We start from the raw sequence: 20,013 nt of genomic DNA, 5'->3' as shown, positions 1-20,013 counted from the left end.
TACTCAGTGTCCTGTCTCACAACCATTCAGTAAGACAAGGAGCACAAGCGATTCGAATCTTTGTCCGTCTGCATAGTTATCGACAACGCCATATACTTGTATTGAGCGAGTCCATAACACAGTCAGGTCATAGGTCACAGGCCAGGCCAATCCGTCGCTTGACTTCCTAGTAATACCCACCATTCGTATGCACTACACAACCATGGTATGTGAACCTTTTAGTGACTTCGACGTCCTCACCAAATGCATGGACAGACTGAGCTGTGTCATCCAGCAAGCCTCCAAACGATTGGACCTCGACTTGGCCCAGGAGACCTTCGGTCCCAGAGGCTTCGCCTCCTCATGCAGCACTTCGAGAGCCAACACCAGGACCTCCAGTGATTCCCCAAGAAGTACAGCATAATCACCAAAAACGAGATCAGTGACCTTGATGTCGCCAACAAATGCTCTGCAACGACTTTGATCAACAACTTTGCCTAACACCCAGTCCATGCAAGTCTTGAAAAGTGATTGAGCAAGGTCGCACCGCTGCCTCACTCCTGAATTAGCAGGGAAGAAACAGAATCAGGTCAATAATCCTTGTAGGAATCCCACTGATTCGCAGCATATCCCAGAGTGCCTCACGATGCACTGAGTCAAAGGCCTTTTTGAGATCGATATTAGCTACGAACTGCCCCTGTCGAAACTCACCTCAGTGTTCCCCAAGGACACGAAACAAATAAAAAAAAAGATAACTTCAAGTGAATGTACGGATAATTTTATTTTTTTTATTGGACAGTGTTGGCGCGTGTGCTCTCTTGAGGGTAAAGAGGAGGGGGCGGGGAGAGGTGATAAATTGATAAGGATAGAGGATAAGGGTGGAAGGTAAGTGGTGGAGGGTAAGGGACAGTGGCCTAAGGGTGTGGCTACCTCAACACCTGCCCTCACACCCCTCACCCCTCCTTGCCCCAAACTTATATACCTTTAGAGGCTTCATACAGGTGTGTGTGTAAGCTTTCAACAGTCACGTCAGGTACAGGTAAAACTACAACATATCATGGACTTACACGAGAACAATGAGGTGAAGGAATGAATAAATAGCCGACAAAGGTACGACGCACATGGAAAAACTGCAAAGCAATCAGTCTGGGAATAAATGATTACTGTATAAATAGGTAACATTACCGTGACACGTATCGGTAACAATACGTAGGAAGTAAATATAACGAAACAAAAAACAATAACATTCGGCAATACAACAATATAAACAGTGATTGGATAAAATAGCAAAACATGGTTCGTCATTACATACATCTTGTACCTACAGATACATAATACTTGGATAATACAGCAACTAGAAAAGTAATGAATTAAATGTAATACTTAAACATATACGTAAAATAGTGTAATAGGTAATAAAATAACGTATAACGCAAGAAAAATAGATAATATAACAACGGATGATAATAACGTAGCAACAATTGTGCAAACTCAAACAGAGCAATAAACAAGACAACAAAGAAACGTGAAAATCAGCAACATAACAATAAGAACAAAGCCATAGACGTAACACAGACACTAGCGTTTTAAAATGTAAATAAATAGGTATATGCAAAGGGAACAGCTCCACCGCTAATAAAGAATGGCAGTAATAATAAATAATAGAAGAATCAATAAATAGCTCATATCCTTAACTAACGTACAACCATGATGCATAACCTTCAGCCTAGCACTAACACTAAGGCTGCCTGGCCCTCTAAATACCCTTTTTTATTATTGCTATTATTATAAGAGACGAAACAGGCAGAAAGGGAGGAGTCCGGAGCGAAGAGTACCTGATCAGCAGCCCCCGCACACCTGGGACGCCGAGAAAGAGAAAATGAAAGTGAAACCGATGAGACAGAAGGAGAAAAGAGGACGAGAGAATGTAGAATATTATAGAAATGGAAGGACAGACGAGTAGAGGTAATAAGTATCTTAAAACACACAACAATTCACAACGTATTACTTTTATTGTATCTCCTTTGTTGTGCCCCGACGAGGACGAGAGGAAGGAAAGAGGGTTACTGGGAGAATTATGTAGGTTGGTCACGGGATCGGGGGCAGGAATATAAGAGGGTGGAGCAAGAGAGCAATTAAGGGGTTTAAGTGGATGCGTGGGCTTCGTGGATGGGCGGGTTTAGTCTGTAAGTGGGCATAGTGTGTGGGTGCGCGGGTGGGTTGAATGATATGAAAAGTGGGTGAGTTTGACGTGGGTTGTTTGTTGGTCCTCGCCTCTTACTTCGGTTCTGGGTCACTCGCTCGCTCACTCTTCCGCACTTAAGTGGAAGAAACTTTAAATTCCCTTGTGACAAAACACTCGAGAGGGCTTGGGGAGAGGGAAGAGGAGAATTAGGAAAAGGAGGGAAAGGTGTAGGAGGAGGAGGAGGAGGAGAAGGAAAAAAAGAAGATGAGACACATTGAAGTAAATGAGAACACTGGAGAAGCAAATTTTGTCTTCCCTGAAACACACACACACACACACACACACACACACACACACACACACACACACACACACACTCTCTCTCTCTCTCTCTCTCTCTCTCTCTCTCTCTCTCTCTCTCTCTCTCTCTCTCTCTCTCTCTCTCTCTCTCTCTCTCTCTCTCTCTCTCTCTCTCTCTCTCTCTCTCTCTCTCTCTCTCTCTCTCTCTCTCTCTCTCTCTCTCTCTCTCTCTCTCTCTCTCTCTTTTGTTTGTGCAGCTCGGGGCTAAGAGCGTCAACATCTTAAACGTGAGTAGGGAAGAATTTTTAAGGAGGATAAAGTGGAGAAAGAGCAGGAGGACGTGAAAGAGGATTAGGAGGAAAAGCAGGAGAAGGATAAGAGGATAAAGGAGGAGGAGGAGGAGGAGAAGAAAAGACGAATAACCTTTGAGAATGGAAACATGACCTTATAATCCCTTTGCTTTGGCGTTTTGTGCGGTGGGAGTCGAGGAAAGAGGTTCTTGGAAAGGGTTGTAGAGGGTAACGATTGTGGTTCTGCGGACGGGTAAAGATGCGGTTCTAAGGTTTACAAATGGGCGAGTTTCGGAGCGTGTAGAGCATGAACTCTTTTTAGGAGGGGGACTAAAGTAAAGGTTAATGTTTTCGTCCCTGGGAGGTAAATTAGCAAGGATCCGCTGAAAAGAAATGAGTAATGAAGCGCTTGGGACGTTAATGACGGGCTTTTAGTTGCTTAAATTTTCATAGCGTGGAAGTGTCGCCTATATATTCCAAGGGTTCGCAGTAGGTAATTAGGCGAAGTAAAATTATAATGCTTCTAGGCTGTGAAGATTAGGTGTTTTTTATTCTAATTTGCCTGCGAGCCGATGTAGCGGAGGACGAAGATTCACTGAAAATGTATTTAAAGGAAGAAGGGTAAGGTAGAAAAAGTATATGATAAAGTACTGTTATGGTGTCATGGACTCGTTTCTTGCTCTCCTTCAGCAGGTCAAGAACATTTTAAGACTCTGAGGTTGATAAGGAATGTTGGTGAAAGTACATGGTTGTTGGGTATGTTTGTGTGTTTGTGTGTTTGTGCGTGTTTTTCCCTCTAGTTTACCTGCGGGTTGAGGTAGCGTCCCAGGTAGAGCAGGAGGCCCGTTGGGTTGTGTCTGACGGCGTAGAGGAAGGCACGATCGAAGGCCAGCGTCCCCACATCACTTTGGCGGTAGTGTGCCCCTGGACCCTCCGCCGCCGCCCCCATTCTGTCCACCCGGTCCTCGTCCTCCCACTCGAGTCCCTCCCCAGCCTCCTCCTCCCACTCTAGTCCCTCCCCAGCCTCCTCCTCCTCCTCATCGTTAAGAGTGAATGTCGCAGAGCTCCCTCCTGCTACATATTCTTCGTGTCCTTCAGAATCATAGTCGTACATGCCTTCCCGATAGTCATAGTTGTAGTCGTCGTTGTAGTCGTTGTAGCTGTTGTAATAGTAGTAGTCCTCGTCCTCGCCCTCCTCCCCTACCGCTCCCTTCACATTCTCCCCCTCCTCCATCTCTTCCTCACTGTTCTCGCCTTCATTGTCTTCTCCGTTGTCTTCGTTTCGTGTCTTCATATCGCCGTCCATGGAGAGAGCCGCGGCGTGGGGGAGGGCGTCGGTGGTAGGCTTGGCCAGGCGGGAGGTGGCGGCCTCTTGTGGTGATGACCCTTCTGGCCTTAATAACTCGTCCGTGGAGGATCTGAGGGCCGCTGACTCGTGGGTTTCCGCCTCATGAATCCCACCGTCAATATTCCTCGTACTCATAGCTGGCTGCGTCGACGTTTTCTTCCTCTTTAATATATCCTTATCACCACCACCACTTCCTCTTACTCCTACGCCAGCACCGCGCCTCTGCCCTGACTCCATGCGCGTGATCCTTTCCCTTCGGTACTCCCTCATTGGAAAGCCGTAGATGTAGGTAGGGGGGTGGAGGGCGTGGGCAGCAACTTTACTGTTTGCTGCGTTGTCGATATGTGGAGAGCGTCGTCTTCGTCTCTTTCGTAGCCCGTTCACTGCTTTAGCTGAAGCCGAGCGCAAGTCTTCGATCTGGCACGACTGGAACTCCGTCAGCTGCACCACGTCGCTCAGGTGAAGGTTCTTGATGTGGTTGATCCCTGAGAAGTCCGCCTCGTTCTTCTGCGTGGACGAGAGAAGGATAAGACATTGTGGTATTGGTGGAGAGAAGAATATATACAGACCAGCGTTTTTATGTCATTGTTTTACATTTGTTTTAAAGAGGCAAAGAATGAATGTGTTATTGAAGAGTCTAGGGTAATATAGAAGTGAGAAAACAGCCATTCCACAACTCAACACCACACCACACAACACAACACACCCTCCAGCATTACCCCTCCAAACACTACACCTCACGCCAACGAACCTGGAAGAGCTGCTCGAGGCCTATGTCGCTGAGGATGCCGGAGAAGTTATGGAAGGCGCGGTGCCTGAAGAGCGGCATCTTGAGGTTGACGGTGTTGGGCAGCATTGAGCGAAGCAGCTGACTCCACTTGGCCGAGTTCAGGGACGCCTCCAGCTGGTCAGGGCGAGAGAAAGACGGGAGTATGAGGCACGGGAGGTGGAGGGGTCAGGGGCGGGAGGGAAGGAAGGTAGGGATGGTGGTAGGAATGGGAGTGAAGTGTGAGATGTACAGGGAGAGAGAGGTAGGAAGGTGAAGAGAGACAGAGAAGGGCAGCAGGGGTAAAGACAGGGAGGAACAGAAGGAGAAGAGTGAAAAGGGAAAGGTAAACAAAGAGAGAGAACGGGAGGATGAAGAGAGGGGGGTAAAAGATGGAAAGAGGTGAAGAGGGGAAGGTGAAGGCGAGAAAGAGAGAACAGGAGGTCGAAGAGTGGGAAGAAAAGAGGGAGAACGAAGAAGAAAAGAAGAATTGAAGGTAGAGGGAGAGGGCGAGGTGTGGAAGGGAAGAAGGGTGTGGGGAGGGGAAGGGGGAGAAGTTAGTGATGGAGTTACTTTGCTTTTCGTTGTAGTTGTTTTCTTCATTTTTTTCTTCTTCTTTTTGTTGAGGAGTCAATTGGTCATGTTTGCTTTTTTACTTTCTCATTACTTTTATGGGCAACTCTCTGCTTCATGTTCTTTGCAGAAATATACTGAATGCGTAAGTTCGATGTGTGTGTGTGTGTGTGTGTGTATGTGTGTGTGTGTGTGTGTGTGTGTGTGTGAGTGTGTGTGTGTATGTGCATGCGTGCGTGCGTTCATTCCATTTTCCTACCTTATTAATATTATATTTTTGTATAAATTTATAATGGCATCATCTGTATTATAATTACACACGTCTCCTCTGCCTCCCCACACAACCCTCTGGAATAATAATTTCTTATACGCTTTATTCACAGAGTTTCATTAGCAGTAGATCCAGGATAACGGGCGTCATTTATTTGCTTTCTCTTCTTCTGTTCATACTTTCCTAGGTTGTTTTCTGCGCCGCGTTGCATCATTGGTATCAACGTTGATCTATTACTGGTAGAGCGTGTAAATGAAGCCCTGTTGCGTTTGATCTTCACCGAGCGATACTGAGAAGAGCGACGCGGTAAAAATAATCATGCACATATTCATACGTTTCTCGGGATTAGCAAGTTGAACACGCATCGGTGCTCCTCGTGTTGCTGTTTTTTCAAAGATGCAGAGATGCGCCAGTTTGTAGGCACTACCCTTAAGGATTATGTAGAACCTTCTCTCTAATTCATACGCATTACCCCTAAGGACTTTGTATATTGTAAGGTCTCCCTGCCAATTTCTACGCATTACGCTTAAGGATTATGTAGAGTCTTCGCCAATTTGTACGCACTACCCCCTAAGGATTATGTTGAGTCTCCTCGTCAATTTGCACGCACTATGCCTTAGTATTATGTAGAGCCTCTTCGCCAATTCGTACATACTATTCTAATTAGTACTCATCGGGACCCAGTTCAGCTGAGGAAGAAAAAATAGCTGATGCCAAAATGAAGATGTTTAATTTGACCTACAGTAGAAGCATTTCGAGTTTGAACTTTGCTCAGTTTTCTTTTCTTTTCTTGATATGGAGGTGAGAAAAATATAACTGTTGTCAAAATGAGATGTTTAGTTATTTTGCAGTATAAGTTGTATACAGTTGTCTGAACGTCTGCTCAATTTTCTTTTTTTTCTTGATATGGAAGTTGAAGAAAAAATAAGTTATCAAAATGAAGATTGTTGATTTTTGCAGTAGTTAATTTTTAGACAAATATTCTGGATTTTTTTTTTCTTAATGTGACTTTAAACTGAAACGACGAGCGTGCTAATTGGTGAGCAGGACTTAATAACACAAAATGAGAAGGTATCAGACAGCATCACAGAAGCGTTACCTACACGGCGTTACATATGCGTCACACGGCGTCCAGGAAGCGTCTCACGTCTTCATAACGGAGTCCTTGTCACACGCCCATGAAATCCTGGCAATATTACTTCCTCTTCCTCATTACCCTTCCCCCCCCAACCCCCACCTCCACCCCACCCCGTCTGCAGCACCCCTCCCCGTCACTTTCTCATTCCTTCATGCATGAGTGGCGGCTATTTTTTTTTTTTCTCCTATTTTGTCGTCTATATTTTCATCCTAGTCTCCATCCTTCCACTGCTTTTTTTTTCCTTCTCCTTCTGCCACCTCCTCACCACTTCCTTTTCCCTCATCTCCTTCTCTTTTTCTCTTCTCGTTATTTTCATCTTTTTTTCCCTATCTTTATTTTCATCTCCATCCTCCCACTGCTCTTCTTCCTGTTCCTTCTGCCACCTCCTCACCATCTCCTTTCTCCTCATCTTCTATCTCTCCCTCCTCCTTTTCTTTCCTACTTTTCTTCTCTTTTTTCCCTATCCCTAGTTTCATCCTTATCTTCATCCTTCCACTGATCTTCTTCCTTCTCCAAACATGACAGCTCACCACCTCCCTATCCTCTTTCTTCTCATCTTTCATCTCTTCCTTCTCTTCCTCTTCTTCCCTTTTTTTCCACCTTTTTCCCCTATCTTTATTTTCATCCTCATTTTTCCACTGCCTCTTTTCATTCTCCTTCTAACATGACGACTCACCACCTGCCTTCCTCTTTCTCATCACCCATCTCCTCCTTCCCCTCCTCTCCTTCCTTTTTCTTTTCTTTTCTTTTTCGTATCCTTATTTTCATTAGCATCGTCATCCTTCCATTGCTCTTCTTTCTCCTTCTCCTCCTCCTCCTGCCAGAGAAAGATCACCGCCTTCATTTCTCTTTCCCCTCATCTTCCATCTCCTCTCCCTCCTCCTCCTTTTCTTCCCATTCTTCCTTCCTTTTCCCTATTTTTTCTATATTATTTTCATCCTTATCTTCATCTTTCCAATGGTCTTTTTTTCTTCTTCCTGCTAACATAAAAAAAAGTTGACCACCTTCTTTTCTCTTTCTCCTCATTTTCCATCTCCTCCTCCTCCTCCTCCTCCTTTTCCTTCCTGTTTCCGCTCCCTCCTCTCATCTCCTTATCTCATTTCCTCACCAGTCTACGCCTCCTCCAAACCCTCTTCTCCACACACAGCGTCTCTCTCCTGCTCGCTCCCTTTCCAGCTTCCCCTCCCCATATTCCCCTCACCGTTTTTTCTCTCTCCTTATGTCCCTGCCCTTCAATAGGTACCCTCCCTCCCTCCCTCCCTCCCTCTCCCACTCGCTCTCCCTCACCTTCCTCCTTCATTTCCTGACGTCCCCATCCTGACCCTCTACCTCGTCTTCTTTATATCCCCTTGCTTATCTCCGCCTCTTCCGGACCCACCCTTTTTCTCCTTCCTCTCTCCTCCCCTCTCCTCCCCGCCCTACCCTCCACTCGTCTTTCCTTGCTTTTCTCTTGTATTTTACCTGACTTATTTTTTTATGGTGGAGATGAAAAAGGATACCCAAGAATACACGTCTGTTAAGTTGCTGCTTCTAGACGGGTAATGGAAGCCAGAACAAGAGTATGTAGCCTATGTAGTGGAAGAGGCGTCTCGATATTCCCCTTTTTAATAGATAGATAGTAGGGAGTGAATTGAGACTAGAAATTATTAGCAAAAGTAGAAAAGAATAGGAGGATCAATAGACTGTGAGGATTTTTTGGGTTTAAGGAATGATTCTCGTATACGTTACTTCGTGCTACTCGAATGTCCTCCCCTTCATCCCCATTCTTGTCCCCTCACCTCCCCCTTCACCTCCTAATTCCCTTACTTCTCACCTTTACGTAACCCTCTTAGGCATTACCCTCGCCCGTAGCCACTCCTCCCCCTCCCCCTTTTCACCGTGAACCAGTCCTCTCCCTTAGGACCCTTACCCCCCCTTCCACCCTAACCCCCACTCCCACCCACCCCCAGCTGCCCCAATATCTTATAACTTTCCTTCATACAGCAAAATTTCCTCCCCAAAGCCTTGTCCTAAGCCTCCCTGAAGTCTCCCCTCCCACCGACCACCGAATATATGAAATACTTGCCCTTCTATGGTTGCCTCACCCCCCCCCTACGCACCCCCTCCCTTCCCCCTTCCTTCCCCTTTACCCCCAGCACCGCGCCCTCCCCCGGCCATCCTGCCCTCACTAAGAGCCAGAGAGGACAAACGTGACTAGTATGAGAAGCTCTAGTGTCTGGGCTCATCTTCTTTTTCTTCCTCTTTCTTTTGCGCCTCATCTTTTTCCCTCACTTTATGGTCCTCTTCCTCCTCCTCCTCGTTCTCCTTCAGTTCAGACATCCCGCTATTTACTCTTTCTCTTCCATACCTCGTCAAAAAATCATTTCCTCTCTCCTCCCATTCTTTCATCTTTCCTTCCCTTGTTTTGGTCTGTTTTGTTTGTTTTTCTGCTCTTCCCTGTCGTTTTCTTCTTTCTCCTCTCCTCTATTGCCCTTTCGTGTTATTTTCTTTTATCTCTTGTCATATCTTCTTTAAGTCTATTGTTAAGATTACAGAAGCTGCCTTGTATACGCCAACCGGCCTCTTGCAGACTCCTTACATTCTTATTATATCTTTACTCTTTTATTCTCTTCGTTTATGTTACCATCTCTTTTCACTCTCCTTTCCACTCCCTTCTCCCTCTTCTCCTTTCCTTATATGGTTTTCCTATATACATTCACCATTTCCCCAGACCCCCTTTTCATTTCAACGCCACCCACCCACTCCTCACTTTCCAAACTCTCTCCTCCTTCCCATCCTGCCGTGACCTTAACCCCCCCCTCCCCACACACACACCCGTCGTGCAGGTGGTCAACTGGGGAGACGTAATGTATGAATTGGAAACTGGGTAGGTCAAAAAAGCTCCCCTAATGAAAAAAGAGCCAAGAACCCACAAAAGAGAAGATTGGGAAAGAATCTGTACTGGAAAAGTTTCTATAGAGGCCAGACCAGCGGAAAAAAGTAGCCGAGACTAGAATCTACACAGAAAATCACCGGGAAAAGTATTTGTAAAGAATTTTGGACAGGAACCTTTGAGAGAAAGAATGAGAAAAGGGAATATTGGATTTTTTGAAATTATGCAGGATTTGTGTGTACAGAAGTGGACCAGAATAGACAAGACTTGAATCAACACAATAAATCACAGGAATAAGTACTTTTTAAAGAATTTTCAACAGAAACATATGAGAAAAAGGAAAGAGGGGAATATCGGGGTAAGAAAATTAAGTGGATTTATGTAAAGAAAAATTAACCAGAACCTTCTCTCTGTCCGAACACTTAAGCGAAAGAAGTATGACGAATAGAACTGAAAAGAATCGAATGTGCCAATAAAGGGTTCACAAGAAAATCAATGCAGAAGTGAACGATTGATTGGTTCAGACTTCATCAACCCTCGGAATAGTCTGAAATACATACACCTGACTTTCCAGCACCCAATTTCTGCAACACGCCTCTGAGGATTAACTGTATAGGTCTTCAGAGCACCTGCACATCATCACCACCCAGCCGTCCTTCCCCATCACACATAACCTTACCAATCTCTCTCCCATGTCCTACTGGAACTACACAACCTCACCACCAACTTCCCTACTCCTTTCCATACAACCTCACCTTCCTTTCACCATCCCCTTCACTACACAGCCCACCTCCTCCCCCTATCATCCACCGTCACCCTCAACATCAAGCCTCCTTCCCCATCCCACCCCACCCATCCTCCCTCCCCTATCACACACGACCTCTCCACTCAACCTCCCTCTCATCCACGTGCCCTTACCACCCACCCACTCAACCCCTTTTTCTCATCATCTGCTTCACTAATCTCTCGCATTGCTCTCCCCTCACTTTCATCCTTCTCTTCTATCTTTCGAATTTCGTTCGCCCCCAAACCGTGAGCTTTCTCCTTCAGCCTCAAGACACGCTCCTCATAAGGTTACGAAGACTCGATGTTTACTTTAATTTTGGGGGGGAACTTAAATGAAAGATAATTATGGGTTTGCTTGCGTTCTCTTCGTCGCCTACAGAACAGAAAAAGAAAATTAATGAAACGGAAGCGATAAAGACGGAAAGGAATGGAATATAGATGAAATGGTGATGTCTGATAAAAGGAGTGATGCGTAGCCGATTAAAGAAAAAATAGAAAAGATGAAAGAATATCACGGAAACGGAAGAAAGAAAGATGGAAAGGAATGGAAAAGGGACGAAAATGGTGATGACTGATAAAGGGAATGATACGTAGCCGATTAAAGGAAAAAAAAGAAAGGGGGAAAGAATATCACGGAAGCGGAAGAGAGAAAGACTGAGAGGAATGGAAAATGGACGAAAGTAATGATGTCTGATTAAGGGTGAAGTTGCCCTACATATCCGATGAAAGAAAAAGAAAAAGAAAAAAAAAAGTGCGTAAATAGATAAAAGAAATGATCCTCACAAAATACCAACGCCAGGCACTCAGCGCTAATGGCCTTTTCCGTATTTTTTTGTTGTATCCACAGAAAACGAAAAAAATAAATGGGTGGCTATTTTTTTTTTTTTTTTTTTTTTTTTTTTTTTTAGGGAGTAAAGGGGATCGGGAGGGGAGGTCCGTGCGTAATTATTTTCTTCTTTTTTTTTTAACGGCTATTTTTTTGTCGTCTATTTTCAGGTATATATTTTTATCTTCGGATTTTGTTTCTTTAGTTGATTTTTTTTTTATTTCCCTCTTTTGAGTCGCTTGGTCATGTATGTGAATGATTATGTGCGTGTGGTGGGCTAATTGACTGGGCTCGCTCATAATCAATTTCTCTCTCTCTCTCTCTCTCTCTCTCTCTCTCTCTCTCTCTCTCTCTCTCTCTCTCTCTCTCTCTCTCTCTCTCTCTCTCTCTCTCTCTCTCTCTCTCTCAAAATCTCTCAAAATCGCGTCAAACCTCAAATTCTCACAGCAATGCATCGATGCAGCAAATAAAGCGAACAGAATGTTGAGCTTCATTAAAAGAAACTTTGTATTCAAGAATAAAGATGTAATACTCCCGCTCTACAACAGTTTAGTCAGACCCCACTTGGAATATGCGGTACAGTTTTGGTCCCCCCACCATGCAAAGGATATTGCTAAATTAGAAGGTGTTCAGCGTCGGGCAACGAAAATGATCCCTTCCTTGCGCAACAAATCCTACGAAGAAAGGCTTTCTACCCTTAACATGTTCTCTCTTGAGAAACGTCGCCTCCGAGGAAAACTGATCGAATGTTTTAAAATACTTAATGGTTTCACGAATGTAGACAGATCAACATTGTTTATGATCGATGACAGTCTGCGCACGAGGAACAATGGCGTAAAACTCAGATGTAGACAAGTAAATTCAGACTGGATCAAATTTTTCTTTACCAACGTTGTAGTGCGAGAATGGAATAAGCTTCCACCATCAGTGGTCCAGTGTAACACGATTGACTCCTTCAAAAACAAGCTCGACCGTCACTTCCTTCAACTTAATATCAACTAGAGTAGAAGTGCAACGTTTTGGAGTCTTCTGATTAATGTAAAATCACTTAGGTTTAAGGACAGACCACCAAGTCTGGACCATGGGGTCTGTGTCTCTCTATCTCTCTCTCTCTCTCTCTCTCTCTCTCTCTCTCTCTCTCTCTCTCTCTCGGTAATTTACTTTCCCTAACGTTACTATTACTACTACTACTACTACTACTTCTACTACCACTACTACCACCACTACTACTACTACTACTACTACTACTACTTCGACCACAAATAATAATAATAATAATAATAATAATAATAATAATAATAATAATAATAATAATAAAAATAATAATAACAATAATTCTCCCTTGGCTTAGTGCGAGCGACACCTGTGCACAGATGAATAATGACCACCAGGCCCCGTGTATTAAAATAAGGATGTGCGTGTACCAAGGAAAAATTTTCGCGCTTTAATTTACACATTACGGGTAGGGGTCGCGCGCGTGTGTGTGTGTGTGTGTGTGTCTAAAGGTAACACACACACACACACACACACACACACACACACACACACACACACACACACACACACACACAGACACACACGAATACTCACCCTGGTCAGTCCATTGGCCACGAAGTTCTTTTGCTCCCCGGGCATCACCAGGACGAGGGAGAGGAGGCCCGACCCCGAGTACAGCGGCACCTGGCGGGAGGGACGGAGGTGACGGTCAGGGGTCAAAGGTCAATGAATGGAGGTTAACGGCGATAAATTAAAGAGGGGGTTAGAGGAGGGAAGAGGAGAAGGAGGAGGAGAAGGCTAATAAAGGGATGTTTGAATGGAAATGAGAAAAGAAAGAAGAAACGAAGGAACGAAGGAAGGAAAGAGGGAAGGAAGGAAGGAAATAAGGAGAGAAGTAAGCAAGGAAGGAAGGAAGGAAGGAAGGAAGGAGGGGTAATGTCATAGATATGTGTTGGGAGGGGAAAAAAACGAAGGAAGGAAGGAGGGAAGGAGGGAAGGAAGGGTAATGTCATAGATATGTGTTGGGAGGGGAAAAAAACGAAGGAAGGAAGGAGGGAAGGAGGGAAGGAGGGAAGGAAGCAGGCAAGGAAGGAAGAAAGGAGGGAATGAAGGGTAATGTCATAGATATGTGTTGGGTCGGACAAAACAAACACGACACCGTGAGAAGGAAAATTTAGGAAGAGAGTGAAGTGAAAGAGAACAAAAGAGAAATAGGAGGAAAAGAAAGAGATCAGAAAAGAGAATCAAAGAGGAAAGATAAGTGGAGTAGGGGATTAAAGGGCATATAAAAGAGATTCTAGAGGAGGAAAGGGGGATGAAGACAGTAAGACAAGAAGAAATTTAAGACGAAAAATGCATCAACTATAACAACAAAAAAAAATACAGATGGAGCGGAGGAAAACATGAAGACAGGAAACGGTCGAAGAAGTGAAGAATTAAATCACTGACGGAACCCCAAACACAAGGAAAGTGGGGAAACAGGTCTAAAAATATCATAAAATAAGCAAGTAATAAAATATAGAAAAAAAAATAATGAATATACAACCACCTGATTTTTTTTTTCGTAAACGGAACCAAAAAAATAACAATGAACGTTAAACGAGAAGAAGAAGAAGAAGAGGAAGAAGAAGAACAAGAACAAGAACAAGAACAAGAACAAGAAGAACAAGAACAAGAACAAAAAGAACAAGAACAAAAAGAAAAAGAAAATGAAAAAGAAAAAGAAGAAAGGAGATGAAGAAAAACAATAACAAGAGCATGAACAAGAACAAGAAAAAGAAAAATTGGAAAAAAAGAAAAATCAAGGAGACAAGAAGGAGAGAAACAGGCAAAGGAATGAATAATCGACGAAAATGAGGATAATTGGTGAAGGCCGAATGGTTGCAGCCCTCTCCCTGTAAACCCCCAATTCCTTCACCTTCGGCTAATTCCTCTTGAGAAAATTGTTACTTTGAGCTCAGGATGACAATTTTCCAACTGATTATTAAAGGGAGAAGAAGGAGAAGGACGGAGGAAGAGGGGAAGGGAAAAAGCGATAAAAGGAAAGGAAGAAGAAATCGATGAAAAGATGAATGATAGGAAATGGAAGGAGAAGGAAGGAAAAAACGGAAGAGAAGGGAAAAGAAAAGGCAAGAGAAGGAGAGAAAGAAGAAATCGATAAGGAGATAAGAGAAATGATTGGAGGAGAAAGGAAGGAAAAGACGGAGGAGGATAGGAAAGGATAAAACGATAGAAAGAAAGGAAGAAGAAATCGATAAGGAGATAAGAGAAATAGTTGGAGGAGAAATGAAGGAAAGAGGGAGGAGGATGGAAAAGGAAAAAAACGAAAGAAGGAAAGGAAAAAGCAATCAAAAAAGGAATAAGTAAAGAAACGAGGTAGGAGATGAAGAAAAAAAAAAGAGGAGAAAAAAGTGGAGCGGAGATTGAGAATAGAGATTGAGGAACGGACAAGAGAAGAAACGTTGAGGTAGGAAGGAGACCCCCCCCAAAAAAAAAATAACGTAGATGGATAGGAAAAAAATAGAGATGAAGAGAGTAATTTGAAGTAAACGTTTAATGAGAAAGTAATAAGTGGAGAAAATTACCACAATGACGAAGATTGCAATACTTATGAGAGAGAGAGAGAGAGAGAGAGAGAGAGAGAGAGAGAGAGAGAGAAATTGCTTCGTTCCCTGAATACTCCAATCAAAACAGCCACTTTCCTCTTATCACCTGTCGCTTCCTCCTCCTCTCTTCTCTTCTCTTCTCTTCCCTTTCTTCTGTTTTCATCCTCCCTTTCTCTCCTCTTCCTCCATCATCTCGTTTCTGCCATTCTCCTTTCTTCTCTTCTCTTCTTTTCCCTTTCCTCCGCTTTCATCCTCTTTTTTCACCTCTCCTTCCATGATATCACTTCTTCCGTTTTCCTCTCCTCTTTTTCCTTCATCCCCCAACACCTCTCTTCTCTTCTATTATCAGCTCCTCTCCTTCACTTTTTTCATCTTTTTTATGATCAGTTTTTCCTCTTCTCTCTCTTCCACTGCATCTATCCCGCATCATCTTCCAAAATGGTCGTGTTCTTGACCTTCACATCTCCCAACATTCCATTATCAGCTTCTCTCCTTTCCTCTTTTCTTTTGTTATATTATCACCTCTTCTTCCTTCTCTTCCACCGCATCTCTCCCGCAGCATCCTCCAATATGGTTTTCCCTTGACCTTCAGATCTCCCAACACTCCTTATCTTGCCTCATCCGCTTTCCTTTTCCAATATTAGCATCGCAATATCCCTTTTTATCCTCTTACAACCATTTTTCTTTTCTTCCCTCGTCTTTCCTCTCCTCTCTTTTCCTTCTTTGTCTTCCTTTCCTGTCTTTGACCTTCACCTTTCCCGGAACTCTTTATCTTCTGTCATCAGCTTTAGTTTTCCACTCTTAGCTTTGACCACTCTTTATTTCTCCGTTTACAGCTATTCCTCTTCTCTTTTCTCGCCTCTCTTCACCCTTTCTCTCCTCTTCTCTCTCTTCCTCTCCTCTCCTCTTCTCTCTCTTCCTCTCCTCTCCTTTTCTCTCTCTTCCACTCCTCTCCTCTTCTCTCTCTTCCACTCCTCTCCTCTCCTCTCTTTTCCTGTTTCTTTCCTCCTCTTCCCTCCCCTTCCGTCTGACCTATCGGAAGCACTTCGATAGTGCAGTAATGACGACGAGCCGGAATTCTGTCCGATACCTTGCAATCAGCGGTGCTTCGGTAAAGGCCTGTAAAATACCTGTGCTCGTATAGTGGTAGTGAATGCGTGCAATGGTGGTGGTGGTGGTAATGGCAGTAGTGGCTTTTGCGGTGATGGTAGTGGTGTGGTGGGGGTGGTGGTGTTTTAATTTGGAAAAGGAGAAGAAAATGCCGTGGATTTTGTTTTTTTGTGTGTGTGTTTAAGTATCTTTCACACACACACACACACACACACACACACACACACACACACACACACACACACACACACACACACACACACACACACACACACACACCTTGCTTTGAGGTTGTAGTGGTTATTAAAATTCAAAAGATGTGATGTGTCTGCGCATGTGCGTGTAAGTGTGGGAATATAAAATTTATATTACGGAGCTGAACCAGTTAAGAAATTTTAGACTATATTTTATTAATGAGAGAAAAGAAAGACCCCCACTTGCCCTGTCCCTCCCCACCCCCACCCTTGGCTGCCCCGTGTGGTGTTACAGACGCTGAGAATCATAACGTAAAGTCGATTATAAAATTTAATGTTCATAAATGTTAAATGTCCTTTAGTTTCCTTTGGGCGAGTCTGCGTTGGAACAATGGAAAAGAATAAAAATAGTTTTCCTGTGTATCTATTTACTTTACTCCTGCAGAATATGTTTTCGAAGGCTTCGGACTAATGGTGAAAAGTTATAGTCCTTGATAATAACAGAAATAGTTAATGTTTATGAGACTAAATATTCTCTCAAGTTTGAATTATAGGCTTTAAGTAGAGATCAAGGATGAAACGAATTAGAGTGATATGGAATTTGTTTTGAAGGCTGAATCATTAGTGCAAAATCGGATAGAGACAAATCAAATGGAAAAAGTAAAGGACAAGCTCGAATTGACAGAGGTACAAAAACAATGACAAGCTGTAAAGATTGAAATACGCGCCACACCTGTGATTTATTTTCTCAGCGTCCAGCTCCACACGTTGGCGCCATGGCAATCGGGAACATCTAAACACACTCAGCGGCGCCATTAATAACAATGACGTTGTTTGTGTTTTGTTGGACGTCAGCCCTGAGCCAGATTAATTGACATTCAAATGAGATTAAAACACTGAATAAACACAATTGTACTCCATCACGCTTAGAATGAGCCAATAAATCATGCCTTTCTTTCCCAAACGAGCTGCCACATTCATCATCATCATCATCATCATCATCATCTTCTAATGACGATCACAAAACAATATGCTCCAAAAAATAGTGAGTCAATTGGAGAGTTTGTTATTTTTTTTTTTTTTTAATTTGAGCTGCGGTGGGCAGAAATGTTTAATGGCATGCAATATTAAACAAAAAGAGAGAGGACAACACAGATCATGCAGTGATTCATAACAGTTAACGCTAAACCTATTTAAGTCTCATTATGAACAACAATAGAAACGCAAATTGCAATAATAACAATGCATGACTTAGCTAGAGTAATTGAATCTAACCACAAACATAAAACAAAACAAAAATATCGTAACACTATTTCCGTTCTTATTTCCTGCCAAATTATGCTGATCAGAAATCTGTTCATAAATGGCGGAATTTCATCCTCATTTATTAAACATTTTGGGGCTGAGTTATCACGCCGGTCAGTCGTCCATTAGTCCGGTAATCACTCTGGCCTTGCCGCCGTTCGTAATGACTTAATTTCCGTCCGGGCAATCCATCGTCGTTGCCCTCCCCATCAGCGCCGCCGCCGCCGCCAGCATTAGGCTGTGTGCTGGCCTCCGTATGACGACGCGGGGTAACTAACGGCGCGAAAAGAATGCTGACCTCTGATTTATAGTGCTGATGATAGTAGTAATAGCAGTAGTAGTAGTAGTAATAGTAGTAGTAGTAGTAGTAGTAGTAGCAGCAACAGTAGCAGTAGTAGTAGTAGTAGTAGTAGTAGTAGTAGTAGTAGTAATAGTAGTAGTAGAAGTAGTAGTAGTAGTAGAATGTTTCTCTTTCTCCGTTTTTCCTCAAGTTTTCCTTACTCTACTTTCTCTTCTGCTCTTCCACCTCCTCCTCGATTGGAATACGCAGTGCAGTTCTGGTTCCTTGTTTACAATCGTACTATTCGAGAAAGTGCAGCGTCGTGACTCTAAAAGGATACCATAGTTGAAGGCCATTGGAAATGAAGCGATGCTCGACAGTCCTAAGCACCTAAATATGTTCAGTAACGCTCAACACTCCAAGGTTTTTGAGTCCCACACTAATCAAAGAACTAATAAAAAAGGTGAACCATTTCAATTGAGACGTTGCAGTTTAAAAATCAGCAGGAAGTACTTTCAAACTGAGTCGTCTGCAAATGGAACAATCTTCCTGCAAAACTCATTTATGTGAAAACGAGCAACATTTAAAAATCTTATTGAATGTCACTTATTTGCGTCAGGAGTAAAGTGATAGGTCAGTCACGTACAAAGAAGTGTTTTAACCTGTTCTGCCGATCATCATAGTGCGTGACTAATAGATTTAAGTACTCAGTCTCGTTATCAGTTAACAATTTTTCTGTTGCCTTTTTTTCATGTTTCCCTGTTTCCTCTCTTTTATGCTTCTCATTTTCCTCCTTTTCCTCCTACCCCGCCATTTTTTACTTCTCCCCCGCTCCTCCTCCTCATCCATTAGAATAGTAAAGGAGCGATAAAAGAAGAAAAACGAGGAATATAACACCTTGAACGGACATTTTTCTCTCGTCCTCGCTCTCACTTTGCATTCCTCCTCCTCCGCCTCCTCCCGTTTTCCGAAGGTTAATGGCGCGCCGGAAAAATATATGAAAATAGAGAGAAAATATGTATTGGAGAAAGTCGACGATTAAGCAGATGTTGTCGTAAGTCCTGCCATCTGTCTTCATCCTCCTCCTCCTTCTCCTCCTTCCCTTCCTCCTCCTCCTCCTCCTCCTCCTCCCCCTCATCATCATCATCATCATCATCATCACTTCGTCCTTTCCGTTTCGCTTTTTCTTCTTTCTCATTCCTTTAGATGTGAATTTAATGACAAAGGACACAACACAGGAAAGAAAAAATTAGGCAAGCGGGATACAACAACAAAAAACCTGCTAATTACATAATAACACTGATATATTCTCTTAATCCCTATCTTTCCCCTCCTCCTCGTCCTCCTTCTCTCCCTTCCATTTTGTAGGTGTGGGTAAAAACAGTTAAAGCCTCCCATCTTCTCAACTCCCCAACCCGTGTCCTTTCTTCCTGTCCCTCCCTCCCTCCCTCCTCTCCTTACTAGTTGTTTTTATACCGACCATTGCCTCACCTCATTCTTTCTCTCCTTTTCTCCTCATCTTCCATCTTTTCAACAACCCAACCCGTGCCTCCTCTCCCTATGCCTTAACCCTCACCAGTCCTCTCATTGTACCACTCATTCCCTCATCTCAATCCTTCGCTTCTTTCATCCTCATCTCACACCTTCTCAGCTTCCCAATCCGTGCCCCTTCTTCTTATCCTTCCCTCCTTCACCCCCTTCACCCACCCGCACCCTCATGTCACCCACCTCAGCAGACGTCGCCTCGGCCGCCCTGGAGAAGCCTGCGTTCACTGTCACCTTCTTGCGCATTCCCGTGGTCTGGATGAGCCGCCTCTCCGCCGTCGGGAAGCGGATGAAGTTCATGTCCACCAAGTCCTCCTGCGTCACGGGTAGACTCCAGCGGGCCTGACGAAGGGGAAGGAGGGGAGGGAAGGTGACTGGGTGTTTATTTTACTGTAGAGGAAACAGCTCAAGGGCAATAAACCCTCCAAAAATCCCAGCTATAAAAACAAAGCAAAAAACGATAAGATGTGTGGGATGGGGGTGGGATGGAAAAAGGTGTGTTATAAAAGTGAAGGGTAGGACTGGAGTGTGTTTGGCAAGGGTATGTGAGGGGCACGGTGCGGGTCTGGTGAAGGGAAGGGAGGAAAGGTAAGGGGAGCGGGTTTAATGAGTGAAAAGAATGGTAGGTGGGAGGGCGGGATAG

General features: G+C 43.7%; 1 protein-coding gene across 1 annotated transcript in view; it reads right to left on the bottom strand.

Annotated features, from left to right (window-relative positions):
* Window positions 1–741: 741 nt before the first annotated feature.
* Window positions 742–20,013, bottom strand: part of LOC127001712 (uncharacterized) — a 101,036-nt gene continuing 81,764 nt past the window's right edge. The window contains exons 9-12 of the mRNA XM_050866810.1: window positions 19,554–19,712; window positions 12,925–13,014; window positions 4,854–5,006; window positions 742–4,609 (exon numbers count right to left, since the gene is read on the bottom strand). Coding sequence (XP_050722767.1) covers window positions 3,551–4,609; window positions 4,854–5,006; window positions 12,925–13,014; window positions 19,554–19,712 — 1,461 coding nt within the window. The 3' untranslated portion in view covers window positions 742–3,550. The remainder of the gene's footprint in view (window positions 4,610–4,853; window positions 5,007–12,924; window positions 13,015–19,553; window positions 19,713–20,013) is intronic.

The sequence above is a fragment of the Eriocheir sinensis genome, chromosome 21 (genome assembly GCF_024679095.1).
Source record: "Eriocheir sinensis breed Jianghai 21 chromosome 21, ASM2467909v1, whole genome shotgun sequence".
Taxonomy (NCBI): Eukaryota; Metazoa; Arthropoda; class Malacostraca; order Decapoda; family Varunidae; genus Eriocheir; species Eriocheir sinensis.
Note: the sequence above shows the minus strand (reverse complement) of the source record. Positions and strands in the feature narration are given on the sequence as shown.